This window comes from Leptidea sinapis, chromosome 15 (genome assembly GCF_905404315.1).
Source record: "Leptidea sinapis chromosome 15, ilLepSina1.1, whole genome shotgun sequence".
NCBI lineage: Eukaryota > Metazoa > Arthropoda > Insecta > Lepidoptera > Pieridae > Leptidea > Leptidea sinapis.
The window spans coordinates 1,011,714-1,028,046 of NC_066279.1; the positions used below are offsets into that span (position 1 = coordinate 1,011,714).

The 16,333-nt window shown below is 35.9% G+C and overlaps 1 protein-coding gene across 8 annotated transcripts in view; it reads right to left on the minus strand.

Annotated features, from left to right (window-relative positions):
- LOC126968379 (inactivation-no-after-potential D protein) overlaps window positions 1-16,333 on the minus strand; it is a 129,409-nt gene that overhangs the window by 59,779 nt on the left and 53,297 nt on the right. For 3 of the 8 annotated variants that reach the window (XM_050813380.1, XM_050813376.1, XM_050813382.1), the window contains exon 2: window positions 11,543-11,922. The exons of 1 other annotated variant lie outside the window; for it this stretch is intronic. In XM_050813380.1, coding sequence (XP_050669337.1) covers window positions 11,543-11,585 — 43 coding nt within the window. In that variant the 5' untranslated portion in view covers window positions 11,586-11,922. Of the gene's footprint in view, window positions 1-11,542; window positions 12,002-16,333 lie in introns of all 8 variants that reach the window. 4 more of the 8 variants (XM_050813379.1, XM_050813377.1, XM_050813378.1 and 1 more) reach the window with 2 other exon arrangements.

The window sequence follows — 16,333 nt, forward strand, 5'->3', positions numbered from 1 at the left end:
TACACGAATCGGCGATCGTTTGTCGTAGAGTCGATTTTGTTTTGAATACGCCACGTTTGATGCCGAAACAAGTTGGCTGTAGTTACTTCTGTGGACTATATGGGTCATCAAATGACTTCTGGTTTTTGTAACCTTGTTTCAATATAATATATCAGTATTCTGCATTAAACAAATTACATATGAGATCTTTACACCTACTCTATTTTATTTTATTTTATTTGGAAAACGACTGGATCACTTGTCGTTGCATAGAGACGTAGTTTCATTGTGTGTCTTCTTCCGCATTTATCACGGGGATGTTCCAAAGAGCTGTTTCACCTGATTCCTGCCGCCGAATCCCACCTTCACACGCACGCCACTAATTAGGATATCATCCCCACCATCTAGATGTGTACAAATTGTCAAAGGTATATTATATACCATGCGAGTTATGTTTACGCGGGAAACTTCAGTTAGGTATAATATAAGTACATATGTCATGCTAGGTCGACATGGGGTTACTATTGCCGATGTTATTAATGTGTAATGAGTTTATATTCGTTCGGTTCAAATGGATCGATTTCAGTTAAAGGTGAAACAAATAGATTGACGTTTATATGTTCAAATTTATCGAATTTCAATTAAGTGTAATTTTACTTCTCTTAAAAATTTTCTTACTGACTATCGTCCATGTTTCTCTCATACATTTTACTGTAAATGTATTATGAAATTTAAAAGAATTGTTAAAAAACGTTTGTGTGGTAAAGGTCACTGTACCATAAATGACTTTATTGATGATACCACAGATGAAATGATACCTCAGATGGAGCGACCGCAATATGACTATTAAATAATGTACGATTTTACATTGTTACCATATTTATATTTAAAATAACCAGCTAAGTTTCTTGCGCCCGTTCTTCTCAGGTCCGAGGCATACTTTTTCGAATAAAATTTGAAAACAAAATTTTATGAACGATGCGGGACACGAACCCATGACCTCTCGCGTTCCGTGCGGGTGCTCTTCCAACCGTTCATTGAGTTGAGTTTGTTTTCAAATTATTATTTGTTAATTTTTTTTTATTTTTAATCCTTATCACTTTAAAAACATAACAAATTGTTTAGATTTCAATAAGTGATATGATATCCTATTTCGAAAAAAATATTTGAATTTGAATTAAGCTCTAATAAGTGATTACAAAGAAGAACAAACATCACAGATTAGTTAAAATAAACGTTAATAGAGCACCTCCGCCATACTCCAATATCTTCAATGTTTTTATGGCACCTGTAATAGAGTTTGAGTGATAGTGAACACCTTCATGGAGATGGTTGGAATTAATCATAAATGTAAAATGTTGACATTTGATAGGTTACACCTATCTTATTTTTATAAAAGACAGATAGCAAAATCGCTATCTTTTTATTTATTTTATAACACAGCCAACTTTTTGGCAACCCGATCCCCTACTTCTATTGAGCAGTGTAATAGCTTGTTGGACTCTGCTCCTATTGAGCAAAGTAATGATTTGATTCACACTGCTTCTATTAAGCAGTCTTATAGTTTAGTTTCTGGTTTGGAATATGTTGTAAATAATTTAAATTAGTCAATAAGACGAGAGGGGACTCCTCTAGCAATATAAATACACAATGTACAAGTACTAGTAAACATAATAAAAGAACTGGAACTGGATTTACTAATGAACCATGAAAATTTTGATATCTTATGTCTTACAGAACACTGGCTTAGAAAATATGAGCTCAGTTTTAACTCCAGTGATCATCAGGTGGCAAGTGTGTTTAGCAGAGAAAAGACTGCACGTGGCGGCTCTCTTATACTTATAAGTAAATCATTTAAATTCAAAGACCGTAAAGATATTGTGGGCCTCTCTGTTGAACGTACCATTGAAATAGCCTGTGCAGAGCTTGAGCGTGCCGTTGTTGTAAGTATATACAGACCTCCCCATGCATTATATGAGTTATTTGAGCCATGGAGAAACCTTGCTTACTTTCACCTTTTTTTTGTTGCAGATTGATTGTATGCTATCAATCTGCCCACCATTCTATATCAATACGAAATCTACAGGTTCTATTACCATAAAGATATTCTCAATGAACAATGTCATTTACAAAGTTTGGTCAAAAAATTATATTTATAAATGTCAAAGTCATTTTACAATTTATCACAACTTAAGGACGTGTTCTCAAAACAGAGAGGTATCGAATCGCACCACTACACTGACACCGCTCAAACACATACACGTACTTAAAGTTAATTGCGGGAATCAAATGAATTTGATACTTTAACAAGTTTGAATTTTGTTATTTTTAATACCTATGTATTTTTGATAATTGTTTGATGTATTCGTTTAGTAGTTAAATATTAGAACTTTAGATGGCAATTCTGTCGCATAACGTCGTATGCAGTAAACGCAGTTTTTTTAAATCCAAGATGGCCGCCGCTAAAAATTATGATTTCAGCAATATGGTATCGTATCCGAGGTTCTCGAGGGTGCAGACAACGATTTTGGGATCATTTTTGAAATCCAAGATGGCCGCCGCGCAAAATCATGATTTCAACAATATGGATACCGAATCCGAGGTTCTCGAGGGTAAAGAGAACGAATTTGGGATCATTTTTGAAATCCAAGATGGCCGCCGCGCAAAATTATGATTTCAACAATATGGATACCGAACCCGAGGTTCCCGAGGGCGCAGAGAACGAATTTGGGATCATTTATGAAGTGAAACTTCTTTGCTCGCATGAGGGTAAATTTTTACGGATGAAACAGAATAAAGTGTCACGAAAATGAAGGACGTTTTTATCCAAGAAGAGGGGAGGGAGATTGAGTCTGATTGTGATAGAGTGAAAAAATTCGAATGTAGCATGAAGCAGACGGTACAGCTATGAAGTAAAACAACTTCACTACTAGTTGTATCATGCAGGTTTAGCGCGCGGCCGCGAGTATGTAGAACATCTTCCCTACTAGCTTTGCATCGTGCAGGTTTAATGAGTAATAATAATTAGAAAACAGAAATAATTTCTAATTTTGACAAAAATCAATTGGCTTAGAGAACAGATTAGGATAATTATTTAATATAACTTAATATAGCTTTGGACGTAGCTTCCCCCCTGAGGACACCTCCCCTAAAAGTGGAGTTGAAAAAAATACTGGAGACATACCTTGTGGGGTATCGTTGGATAGGTCTTTGAAAGTTAGATTCAGGTTTGATACATGGCATTTCCTTTGGTCTTTTGAAAATAATGCGGGATTAAGGAAGATATACGTTACATTTATGTAATATACAGGTATCATTAGATAGGTCTTTCAAAATCAAATTTTGAGATTTTTAATTAGATTGGTAACGGAATGTGTTTTGTAAATATTGCGGGTTATTTTGTTATTTTTAGGGAATGAAGAATTAATTTAGCATGTGGGATATTGTTAGACAGGCCTTTTATAATATAATTATTAGTTTATGAATGAATTCTAATTTTGGCGATGTAAATGACCCATGAAAAAATTATTGTAGATTTCATAGGCGCCACCATGGATTTCGATTTTGACCCGATTTCGTTATTGTTGACCCCAAAAACCATGAAAATGACACCCTTGATGAGAAGTTGGTGAATTTCATAGGCGCCATCTTGAAATTCGATATTGACCCGAAATTCGTTATTGTTGACCCCGAAAACCATGAAAATGACACCCATGAAGAGAAGTTGGTGAATTTCATAGGCGCCATCTTGGATTTAGATTTTGACCCGATATTCGTTATTGTTGACCCCGAAAACCATGAAAATGACACCCATGAAGAGAAGTTGGTAAATTACATAGGCGCCATCTTGGATTTCTATTTTGATCGTATATTCGTTATTGTTGACCCCAAAAACCATGAAAATGACACCCTTGATGAGAAGTTGGTGAATTTCATAGACGCCATCTTGAAATTCGATTTTGACCCGAAATTCATTGTTGTTAACCCCGAAAACCATGAAAATGACATCCATGAAGAGAATTTGGTAAATTTCATAGGCGCCATCTTGGATTTCGATTTAATATAGACCTTAAATTTAGAGATGAAAATAAATCACTAATTCTTCAAAAAAATACAGAAACATAATTTTTTGAAAATAAGACTGCGTACAAAATATGTAAAGTATCAAAGACAGTATTGTAGAGCTTATAAAAAATATTCATGTTCGTACAGCGATCTTTCCGAGTACGAGCTGCTACTTACAACCGACACAGTGTCTACTCACGACGGCGGCCGAGCGCGGACAGACGTTGTTTCGATAGATCTCTCTGTGCAATGCGTACGGAGGGACAAAATAAAATAACCCTTAATACCACACTTTAAAGCTCATGCTTATCAGAAAAATATATGAATTTTGGACGATTCATTTTTATTTTTTTCTGAGATTATTTATAAAATATTCAATAATTTAAATCCCGTGTTTTTGAAAATATTATATCTGCCTTCCTTACGTAATTTTTAAGAGACAAAATTATGTAAGTAGTAGCAGAAAACTGATCCTGAATGAAGCTCCATTTCGTCAATTTTGTGTGAAGAGGTAACGAATAATCGTTTTTACGAGATAAAATATCAAAATTTTAAAGCAAATGTTTCCCGCTAATTGGAGATAAAGATGTAATCTATTTGTGGCAATTTTTAGTTTTGTTAGATTTAGTTTCATTTCATCACAAACTCGACCGAAAAATATCTTTTTTTTGTCGGATTCGTAAACGCGTCCTTAAGCTACTAGAATAGAAGACTACTAGTTTATTTTTGTTTATCTGTCTAATATGATAAGTGGCAAGAAACGACTAGTCACTTTAATAATAACATATACCTACTGTATGTTTTTTTTTACCAGTTGAAGGTTTTGCACAGGATGCCTGCTAGATTATGGGTACCACAGCGAAGCCTATTTCTGCCGTGAAGCAGTAATGTGTAAGCATTATTGTCTTTCGGTCTGAAGGACGCCGTAGCTAGCGAAAGTATTTTCAATACTGGGCAAATGAGACTTAACATCTTATCCCTCAAGGTGACAGCGGCATTGCATTGTTATGGGCAGGGCGTATCAGTTACCATCAGCACTACGTCCTGCTCATTTCGTCTCTTACTGTAAGAAATGTGTTGTGGTACCCATAATCTAGCCAGCATCCTGATTCTTTGGTAGAGGAGGACATACGAGTATACGGGTTCGTTCTGTTATACTACGACCTGGTTTTCAACGGTAACGGAATACTTAATAAAAAAACCATCATTATCATTATTATTACTCCAGAAAAGGCAATATTCTATTTTCTCCAAGGCAAAATTAAAATTCGTAAACAGAATCATAAATAATGACCGTCTATATCAGCCCCCGAACATGGAAGAGAAATTACAAAAATATGCAAATTGTGAATAGAATGAATGATCTTTAAAAACTGTGCAAAAACGAACAAACAACGTAAGTTCTCTATTTTACGGTCTCTGCCTGTGATATCGTAATTTCGAGATAGAATCGATTCACTCACCTCAAATAATCTCAATTTTTTATGGAAGACAAACGAGCTTACGGGTCACCTTTTTCACTTCTGGGATGAAGTTTAAATTTAAAAATAAATTACACACGAATTAAACACATTATCCATAAATTTTGAAAAAAAAACGCCAACCCGTTCCTCTCGGGATACGCCCTAGCGCTCTTACCAGCTAAGCCAACTGTTCGAGTGACGTATGGTTCGTAAATCTTGCTATGTCTTATTCAAATCTAAGATTGCGGCTCCATCTGGATGTACTTTACATGCTCAGCCCCAATAATTGCGTATTCGGAAATTGACTTAAGATGTCGCTCTTGCAAATCTAAATAATTAAGTATTTTTTGGCACCTCTCTCACTTTTGGAGTTAAACATAAAATTTGTAACAAAATTTATGAACAATGCAGGACTTGGACCCGCTCTTACCTAGGTAACGCTGAAAATGTTTAGAAAATGAAAAACGGCTTAATGTAGAAAGTTGCCAAATTTTTTATTGTTTTTCGAAGAAATCTCCGTTCCTCTCTACACATCGTAGCATTCGATGGAATCAATGAGAAAAGCAGTGGGCCTATTCTTCCTTCCTCTTCTAGGGCATTTTCGTGGGCTCAGGGCTCGTAAAGCGAATACGTCAAATTTTATCTTTAGTTCTTGGGAATAATGCGGATGACTCATTATCTTGACACCTGACATAGTCAAATATTCAACAGTCCGTTTTGCGGAGTGCGCTGAAGCATTGTTGTGGTGAAGGAGGATTACGTTTCGAGGGCGTTGCTGTCGAATTTTTTCCAAGACAGCGACAAACAGCGATTGACATACCAGTCTGCAGTAACTGTCTTTCCATCTTCTAGCACAACTGTCGCGAAGTGATCTTTTCGACCAAAGAATGAGGCAATCATCTTTTTTCCTTGGCTTGTTCCTTTCTATACCTTACGATCCTCGAAAGGAAACACCCACTGAGCTTGTTGATTGTCTTATGGTTTTGGGTTCGTAGCAATAAATATTGCTTTCATCACTTGTGACGATGTCGATTTGTTTGTCGCTTTGTGTAAGTGTGCGTGCATTGCTCAAAATAGAGGTTAACAGTCAACCTCAATTTTTTCGACGTTTTTCCACCCGTCAAAGTCGATCTAGACGTATATATGTATCATATGTAAGACGTGTAATGATCTAAGTAAATGAAGTTACTTTTTTCTTTCATTCCACAGTTCTGTGAATTAACAGCTCCTAAGACAGAGAGCCTCATACACTTCACTGTGAAACACGTCTTTAATTGGTTTCAGTAGGGTTTCACGTTACTAACGAACCCGGTTGTTCAGTCAAGAGTTCAACGGGATTCGATTATTTGGTGGGCGACGTGTTTAACCCTTAACTCGTGCGGGTGGGCGGGGGGTGCAGTCCCAAGACTTAGCGGAATTAACAGTTAATGTATTTATTTATTCTATACTATTCTATTCTATTCTATACTTTATTTACGAGGCAAAAGCAATAGTATTCTAAATTCATTCGTGCCCGATTTGACTGTCAATATTTGAACCATTGTAAAAATGATTAACTTACTGACATACTTACTACACAAAGAAATATATAGATTTTATATTTGCTGTTCTTATTTAAATTTAATTTAATTATTGAAATTACAATAAGTAAATTAAATTTTTAACCAAAATTTGTGAACGAACGAAGCCATCAGTTTGAATTGCTCAGTCGAAGAGCGCACGGACGGAACCCGAGAATTCAACAAGATATCACTTCAAAAAATAACAAATTGTTTACAATAAGTTAGTTCTTATAGTAGTAACTACTTATTGGCTTATTTATACACATAAAAATAAATTTATTATGGATGAGGGCAGCGCAGGACCGATCGTAGTGCAAATATTTAGGGGGGAGGCCTTTGTCCAGCTGTGGACGTCTTCCGGCTGATGATGATGAAATTTATTATTATCTAAATTAATGTGTGGAAGCATAATCCATTTTCTATATTTTTGTTTGTTATTAAGCCTTTGTTAGTTTGTATGAAAAATTGGTCCATCGTTAGATTCCGAGCGAGTGACGGATAAATCTCATTCAATACTCACAAAATAAAGTGCTCAGCGCGGCTAAGGAGTTTTCTCTTCAGAAAGTAAAACTAAAGCATTCATTAAAAGCCATTAGCTATAAATAAATAGCTATTTTTCGCCTCTTTACTCAAGCTGGGAACAAAGCAAGGAAAATCTTCACAAGTATTTTGACACAAAAAGCCCAAGAATTCAAGTAAAATTTCTTTCACAAGGGGTTTCAACTTTGGGCTGTTATTTCGTCATTACCAAAATACCGGCTCCCTTGTTATCACACAAAATTCGCCAAACATTCACAAACTTCAGAGCTCGATCGTTCCATTTCTGTTGCCAGATTGCGTTGTTTTGACATTAAGGCTTCTGAATTAAGTTTGAGAATCGACTTTCAGAAGAAACTTGATTACTTTAGATAGGTAAATAAGAAACCTCAATTGTCAACTTTAAGTTGATGTTTGGAGTTTTAAAGTAAAAATATTGGAATTGCTTGATGAGTTAATACAATGTAGGCATCGTATCAATATTAGATGGTTTTAATAGCTGTATTTTGAATTGGGTTGATTTAATATTAAAATATTAATTTTATTTTATTTAATTTTATTTATTTTATTTTATTTGGGGAGCTTACAGTAACATTTACAATATAAACAATTGTAAACATAAATCTAAAAGTCAATTACAAGCTTGCACATATAGAAAGAAATTTGCTTAGTCTAACTATAACTATAGATTTAGAATAGAAACACTTATACATACACAGATATAAAGATACACTTATGATACATTTTTTGATTGCATAAAATCATTTGCGAACGCACTTTTTATGCTTATTATACAACCACTAAAAAGATCAAATCGGCTATCACAATTATACATATTGAACAGTTTGGTGACGCGTGGTATGTAACTGTTTATTCTATATTGAGAATGACTGGTAGGTACGTAAAGTAAATCATGATTTCTTAATGTTCGATTTGGAGTTCGTAACGCAATCATGCTGAGGAGTTCAGGACAATCCACCACACTTTGGGCTATTTTTACAAGAAACCTAATATCAGTCGAGTATCTTCTAAGCTGGAGTGGTAACAGATGAAATTTCTGACAGCGCTGAGGGTATTCAACTATAGGTATTCTAAATTTATAGCAGAGAAAACGAGTGCATTTCTTCTGAATCTTTTCTATATTCTAGTGGCATAACAAGGGTTCCATATTTCAGACGCGTATTCTAAGTGGGTTCGCACATAAGCACAGTAAAGAACTTTCAACGTTTTCATCTGCTTGAAGTCTTGAGATGACCGGGCAACAAATCCTAATGCTTTGAATGCTTTCTCAGTTAGATCATTAATATGTTGACTAAATGTTAACTTGGTGTCAAAGGTAACACCTAAATCTCTGATCGTATTAACACGAGATAAATTTTGGTATTTAATCTCATAATGAAACTGAATGGGTTCCTGATTGGGAGTAAAAGTTAGTAAAAAGCATTTCGCAACATTAAAGTACAATCTATTGAGAGCACAATACTGGTCAAGTCTCAAAAGATCTTCTTGTAGATGAAAAGCATCGCTAGTGGAACCAATAGATTTAAAGACCTTCATATCGTCAGCAAAAAGTAGAAATTTAGAATGATGAAAACAAGTATTGATATCGTTTATAAATATTGCAAATAAAAGAGGCCCCAATAAAGACCCTTGAGGCACTCCAGATGGAATTTCAACCCAGGTCGATGAATACCCATTTAAAACTATTGACTGGGATCTATTGTGGACATATGACGTGAACCAACGGTAAAGATCCCCATGAATACCTTACGCAGATAGCTTAGATAAAAACAACTAGATTGGAGACAGTAGACCTACCTCTGAGAAAACCATGCTGGTTGGTGATGCAATTTAAAGTTACTATCTTTATATGAATAAATTCAGTGACCTGATGTTTGTTTCCAGGGAACTCCTAAACTAATGAACAGATTTTAATGGGGATAACTTCATGGAGTGCAGTTTAGTCCAACATGAGTGATAGGATAGTTTTTATTTCGATTTGGGACCAATAATTATTTTGATTTCCAATATTTGTTTTGTATGAACATATTTTCTATGAGAGAATCTTGATGTTATGAAATATTATTGACAAATTCATAAAAAAACTGTATTTTGTTTATTGTGTACAGACCAACGTCTTTCGGGTCAGCTAGTAGTTTCATTAAAAATTTAACTTAGAATGTAACATGGCAGTCAGAATGACTTATATATCCTGTTCAATAACTCGAAAATCTCTTAGTACTACCAGCCGGCTTAGTGGATAAACAATAGAATAACTAATTACTTCAAGTGCTGTGAGAACATGTGGTAGCAGCAATTCTTCATCACAGCGAGTCAGGATAGGCAAGTGTACGTCTCCGTCTCTTCAGCCAGTCACATAGAAAGTATTTTCAACTTGGAGAATCATTAAGAAAAACCTATAGAATTATAAATAATAATAGACTGTCCCCCTTATTCATAATAGTCTGCTAACTTAAAGCATTGCTAATTCTCACTCTGTCTTCTTCTATCGACCTAAGTCAGAATGAGAAAAAACACTCCTTAGCGGCTGTTTTAAGTTAGCGGACCATATGAATAAGAGGGTGTATGTCTACAAAATTTAGAATGCGGTACTTAAAAATGATGATAAAATAATCAAAGCTTCAAAGGACTATAAGAACGTATTTGATGTTAATTTCAATTTGATTCCTCTACGCATTTCTAATTACATATTTCTTGTAGATAACTAAGTACAGGACTCAAAAGTTACATCAAGTTATATGTATTATTTTTTATGAAAATAAGGGACGAGACAAGCATGACGTTCAGCTGATGGTAATTAATACGCGCTGCCCATTACAATGCAGTGCCGCTGAGGATTCTTGAAAAACCCAAAAATTCCAAGCAGCACTACAATTGCGCTCGTCACCTTGAAACATAAGATGTTAAGTCTCATTTTCCCAGTAATTTCACTGGCTACGGCGCCCTTCAGACCGAAACGCAATAATGCTTAAACACTACTGCTTCACGGCAGAAATAGGCGCCGTTGTAGTACCCATAATCTAGCCGTCATCCTGTGCAAAGGATCCTCCCACTGGTTAAATTGTATGCATTGCACATGTCAAGAATAAGAAAAGAAAAAGAAGAACTTATACAAACAAGGATTTCTTAGAATGTTGTTTTAGGAGCGGAAGATGTTTATTAGTAATGTGTTGTAAAGAATATGTAGTAATAGTTGCTAAGAAGGAAATGTTGGATTGGTTTCGTAATGTATAGAAGACTGATGAAAGTAAATTGACTGCAAAAATTAATCCGGCAACTGTGGAAGGTGGTTTAAAATTAAAAAAAAGATCAGGCTAAGCGTTCATTTCACAAACATGTTGGGGATGTATTGTAAAGGGACCAGGTCAAGAATACAGAAAAGTAGAATCATGTGTGAAAGTGTGGTTTATGCCAGAGAAGTATAACAGTTCTGTGTAACTTAGATGTATAACTATCATTTCAGCAGGAAGACGTCCACATCTGTACTAAGGCCTCCCCTAAAGATCGCCATGACGATCGGTCTTGCGCTGCCCTCATCCAACTTACTCCGGGGATCTTGACCAGATCGTCGGTCCATCTTGTGGGGGGCCTACCAATACTAGGCCTTCCGGTACGTGGTCGCCATTCGAGGACCTTACTGCCCCAACGGCCATCTGTCCGCCGAGCTATGTGCCCTGCCCACTGCCACTTCAGTCTCGCAATCATATGGGCAATGTCGGTGACTTTGGTTCTCCTACGGATCTCCTCATTTCTGATTCGATCTCGCAGGGAAAATCCGAGCATAGCCCTCCTAGATGTATAACTATGTGAATTTGGACCTCCAAGATGGATGAATGGTTGTATCACGAAAGACACGTTGAAGCTTTGAAAGAACAGAAGATAATGAATCGTAATAACTATTTTTTGTGTAATTACCAAGTTCCAATTCAGCCTCAGCATCCTCGGATATTGTCTCCATGACACGATCACTACATGGCTCCAACTCGCGCGGGAGCGTCGCACGAGAGCGCGCCGCCCGCCGCGCGCATTCCACGCAACCGTTCAACTTGCCGCCTTTCTCGCACTTATTGTATACTACATAAGTTTCATTATGCTTTATTTTATACGTCGGCACTTATGCTAGCACATCACTCATGTCTTTCACTGGATGCTGTTTCCGTACTTATATCACAGAGGTTAAGTTTCATAATGCTTTGTATTACACGCTGTCGCTTACACTAACGCATCTCATTAAAGTAACTAAGTATCCTTTATTCACTCTCAATCACCAAACACAATGTTCACTTTTCTTTGAACTATATATATAAGAACTATATAAAACCACCATTAAACCATAAAATTGCCATTAAACTATAGAATTTCCAGGCCTATGTCCTAGGCAAAACATTTTTGAACTTTATTAATAGTCTTAGTGTAAGATACGATTAGGAAGCGTCATTCAATCATGTGTTTTATGAATGAAAAGGAATTATTATATATACAGTTACACAGTTTCTGGACATTTCTCAAGATTTCCATCTAGGAGAGCTCTATTAATTTCGGCAGTCAATCAAACCCTATAGCGATTCGAAGACCAGTAAAAAAGTTGACACTACAGTACGCAAAAATAGCAATTTCAAACTTGAATGCGTATTATTTATAAAGAAACGTTTTCTGTTAAGCAAAAGCAATAAAGCTAAAACCTCAGATAAAGTCCAACTTGAGCCAAACAGGAATGTTGGATGTTATTCAAAAACACTTCAAATGATTTGTTTCTTTTTCATTTTCATCAAAATATCCATTCCCACGTTTAAAGTGATTGGATTTGTTTGCAATTTAATCAAAATAATTTACATCTTCATATTCTCTCACAATAACTCTAGTCTTGTTTTTCTGGGTTATGATTACTTTTATTTATTTGTTACGGTTATCTGTATCTAAAAGATAACAGGTACTTTGGCTTAGTGTTGTCTGTCTGTGTGGTGTAATAATTGAAGTGAAAACTTTTGTAGCAACGCTGTGATTTGAATGTCGATGAAATGAAAAAGCGCGACAATAAAAAGAGACAGACAAACACATAAATTCATAAGATACGTGGGATAAAATAAGATAGGAAGCATTATACACTGTTTTGGTACCAGGCGATCATAGTTACAGAAGAGATTATATAATATATATGACGCGAGTATACCTTAATATATTCTAACGCACGACGCATCGCTACATAGACACCAGGAGTACATAAACATGGTAGCGGTGATAGTAATGTCTGTCATAGCGGTTGAAATCATGTGTCATCCTAGCAACATGTACCAGGACCTCATATGCAGTTAGAGGTTCATGCAGAATGAAGGTTTCACTTCTGACATGTGTACTTTGTACGACGCAATTTTTTTTATGTAATAATCTTAAATGGCATGTCATCCTATTGCTATCAACATACGCCAGTGTGCGTGCAACAACAATTTTAATTATTAATTAAACTTTGGGTCAATCGAAGAGTTAGTTGTACTTCTGTGAATTCTACTATAATTTAGATTGGCTTGACATAAACAGCCCGAAGGCTGTCAGTTCATTTTTACGCACTATCGAGTGCGTAACCAAATTTGATTTGTCAATGTGTTCGTTCGGTAGTGGTAAGCTAGGTTTATAATCAAAAATTTTTTTCAAAAATTTCTTAATATTACCAGTGGGAGGCTCTTTTGCACAGGATGCCGGCTAGATTATGGGTATCACAACGGCGATTCTTTCTGCCGTGAAGCAGTAGTGTGTAAGCATTACTGGGTTTCAGTTTGAAGGGCGCCGAAGCTAGTGAAATTACTGGCAAATGAGAATTAACAGCTTATGTCTCAAGGTGACAAGTGCAGTTGTAGTTCCGTTGAGAATTTTTGGCTCTTTCAAGGATCCTGAGCGGCACTGCAGTAATGGGCAGGGTGAATCAATTACCATCAGCTGAACATCCGGCTCGTCTCGTCCCTTATTATCATAAAAAAAATACTTTGAGGCAATTTCAAGCAAGGAAGACCATGACTTGTCCTTCAAAATCAATAGATTCGTTTTTCTACTAACTCAAAGTCAAAGTCAAATAAACTTTATTCAATTAGGCTTAAACTAAGCGCTTCGAATCGCCACTATAAATATTTCTTTTAAATTACTCAATCTACAATATTATGTTCGGAAGAAGTTGAGTTCGCAAGAAGAACATACAAGAAACTCAACGGCCACCCTTTCAATCAAATAGAGTATTACAATGGATGTAATATATAAAACGAATTAGTTTGTAAGGTGCTGCATCCAATATATGAATCGTGTTTAAATAATATCAAATATTTCATAAAAAGTAATAAAGAATAAACTGTATAAAAATAAATTATCGTAAATTGGATGCATCAACCTTCAGAGCTAAAATTCATTGTTTGTGTAAGGATGCTTCGAGAACATAATGGTGGTTATTACTGTCATAATTAGTAATTACATAACAGGCCGACCTGGCACTACGAGCAGCACACATTGACCCCCGAGTTGACGCATGGACCAGCCATCGTACCCTTTGCACATATTTAGGGAAGTAGACAACCCGGGACACGACGCCGCCCATCTTTTTTTTATGAAAATAAGGGACGAGACGAGCAGGACGTTCAGCTGATGGTAATTGATACGCCCTACCCATTACAATGCATTGCCGTTCAGGATTTTTGAAAAACCCTAAAATTCTGAGCGGCTCTACAATTGCGCTAGTCACCTTGAGACATAAGATGTTCAGTCTCATTTGCCCAGTAATTTCACTAGTTACTAACGAAACACAGTAATGTTTACACATTACTGCTTCACGGCAGAAATAGGCGCCGTTGTGGTACCCATAATCTAGCCGGCTTCCTGTGTTAACTATTGTATATTTTACGAAGCTTACTAGAGTTTCTTTTTGTTCCATAGATGTAAGAAGTAATCGAAAAGTCAAATCTTCGTAAAGATATTCTGTTACTGTGTAGGTCTCGCCCCTTCATACATTAATCATGAGATTTTAAATTCAAATGGCAGATTCTATGAAGCGTGAAGAAGCCATAGAAATTCAAATATTTGACCTTAACTTCCGAATTCTGGGACAAGCCCATCAGTTTCTAAAGTGCTTTTTTTATGTAAACCTTCAACGGATGTCGGTTTTTTTTATTAAAATAAGGGACGAGAGGAGCAGGACGTTCAGCTGATGGTAATGGATACGGCCTACCCATTACAATGCATTGCCGCTCAGGATTCTTGAAAAACCCAAAAATTCTGAGCAGCACTACAATCGCGCAAGTCACCTTGAGACATTAGATGTTAAGTATCATTTGCCCAGTAATTTAAGCATTGGGCTAACTGTATAATTGGTCACTCTCACCAACAATCTACAGATATCTACATGTTACACAAATAAAATTTGTAAACAAAATTTTATGAACGATGCGGGACTCGAACCGCGACCTTTTGCGTTCCGTGCGTATTCTCTTCCAACTGAGCCAACCGAGTGACTTATCGGTAATAAAATCTTGTATATTTTGTTCAACTCTCAGGTTGTGGCTTTATCTACAGGATCTACTTTACAGTTGATAACCTGCTCAACCCCAATATTTGTTTCTCAATAGTGAGGTCTCACTATAAAAACATAACAAATTATCTACATGTTGTAGTTAGACCATTTTTTTTATAATAGCAGAGAATATGTTTTAATTTAAAAAATATTTTAAAGCAATAATTTGACACTTTGTGTTTGTGTGTGTGAAGTGCTCAAAATAGAGGTTAACTCTAAACTTTTTTGACGTTTTCACAACTGTCGTAGTCTATCTAGACGTATAAATGATCTACGTGTTCAATAATGAATTTTGTCATGCCCGGATATCGAAAGCATCAATAATACTGTGTCTGCATGTAGCGTGATAGTAGCATGTATGTTATCTCAACCTTATGTTAATGTTTCTGTGAAATCTATACATGTAATGGAATCGTAACAAACTTTACGCTCTCTTCAAACTGAGGCGAATAACGCGCGGGCCGCGGGACGGAAGTCGCTCGCGTCGATTGTGTCAGCTAACTTGTATGGACGTGTTCAAATTGACGCGAATAGTCGCTCAAGTTGAAGCGAAACAAGAGCGGGACGTTTGATTATATAGCGGAGATTGTTTGATCTCACAATGCAAGATGACAAGAGACTGAAGAACCAAAAATGACACGCGGGAAGTCGCATCAGTTTGAACAGAGCTTTAAGCTCTACAATTCCGAAGCCAAAAAGGTACTTTATTAATATTTATTGGTCTTTTCTGTATGTACGTTGGAACAACGAAAAAACTACTGAATAGATATAATATGCTACAATAGTATTTGGTTTAGATTTTTGAGCATTTTCTCTATTTTAACTATGTCTATACAGCGTCTGTCACTCCGCCGTGCGCGCAACATAATTATAAAGTTTTTTCTATAATAATAATATAAAATATATGATAATAAGCTCAGTTTGTGTGCCCTTTTATAATTCAAGAACGGTTCGACCAATCTTCATTATGTGCTTAGTAATATGATGTCGGAATTTATTTCTTACAACTACCAAAGGGAGAAAAACGAGTTTTCGTGATATTGATCAGAGGCTGGTTGTTATAACCGTACAAGCGATAAAAGTGCAAAAATTCGAAATATTTAAGGTTAATTGAGGTATAAAGAAAATTATATTATTATATTAAATGCTTCTTATTATTA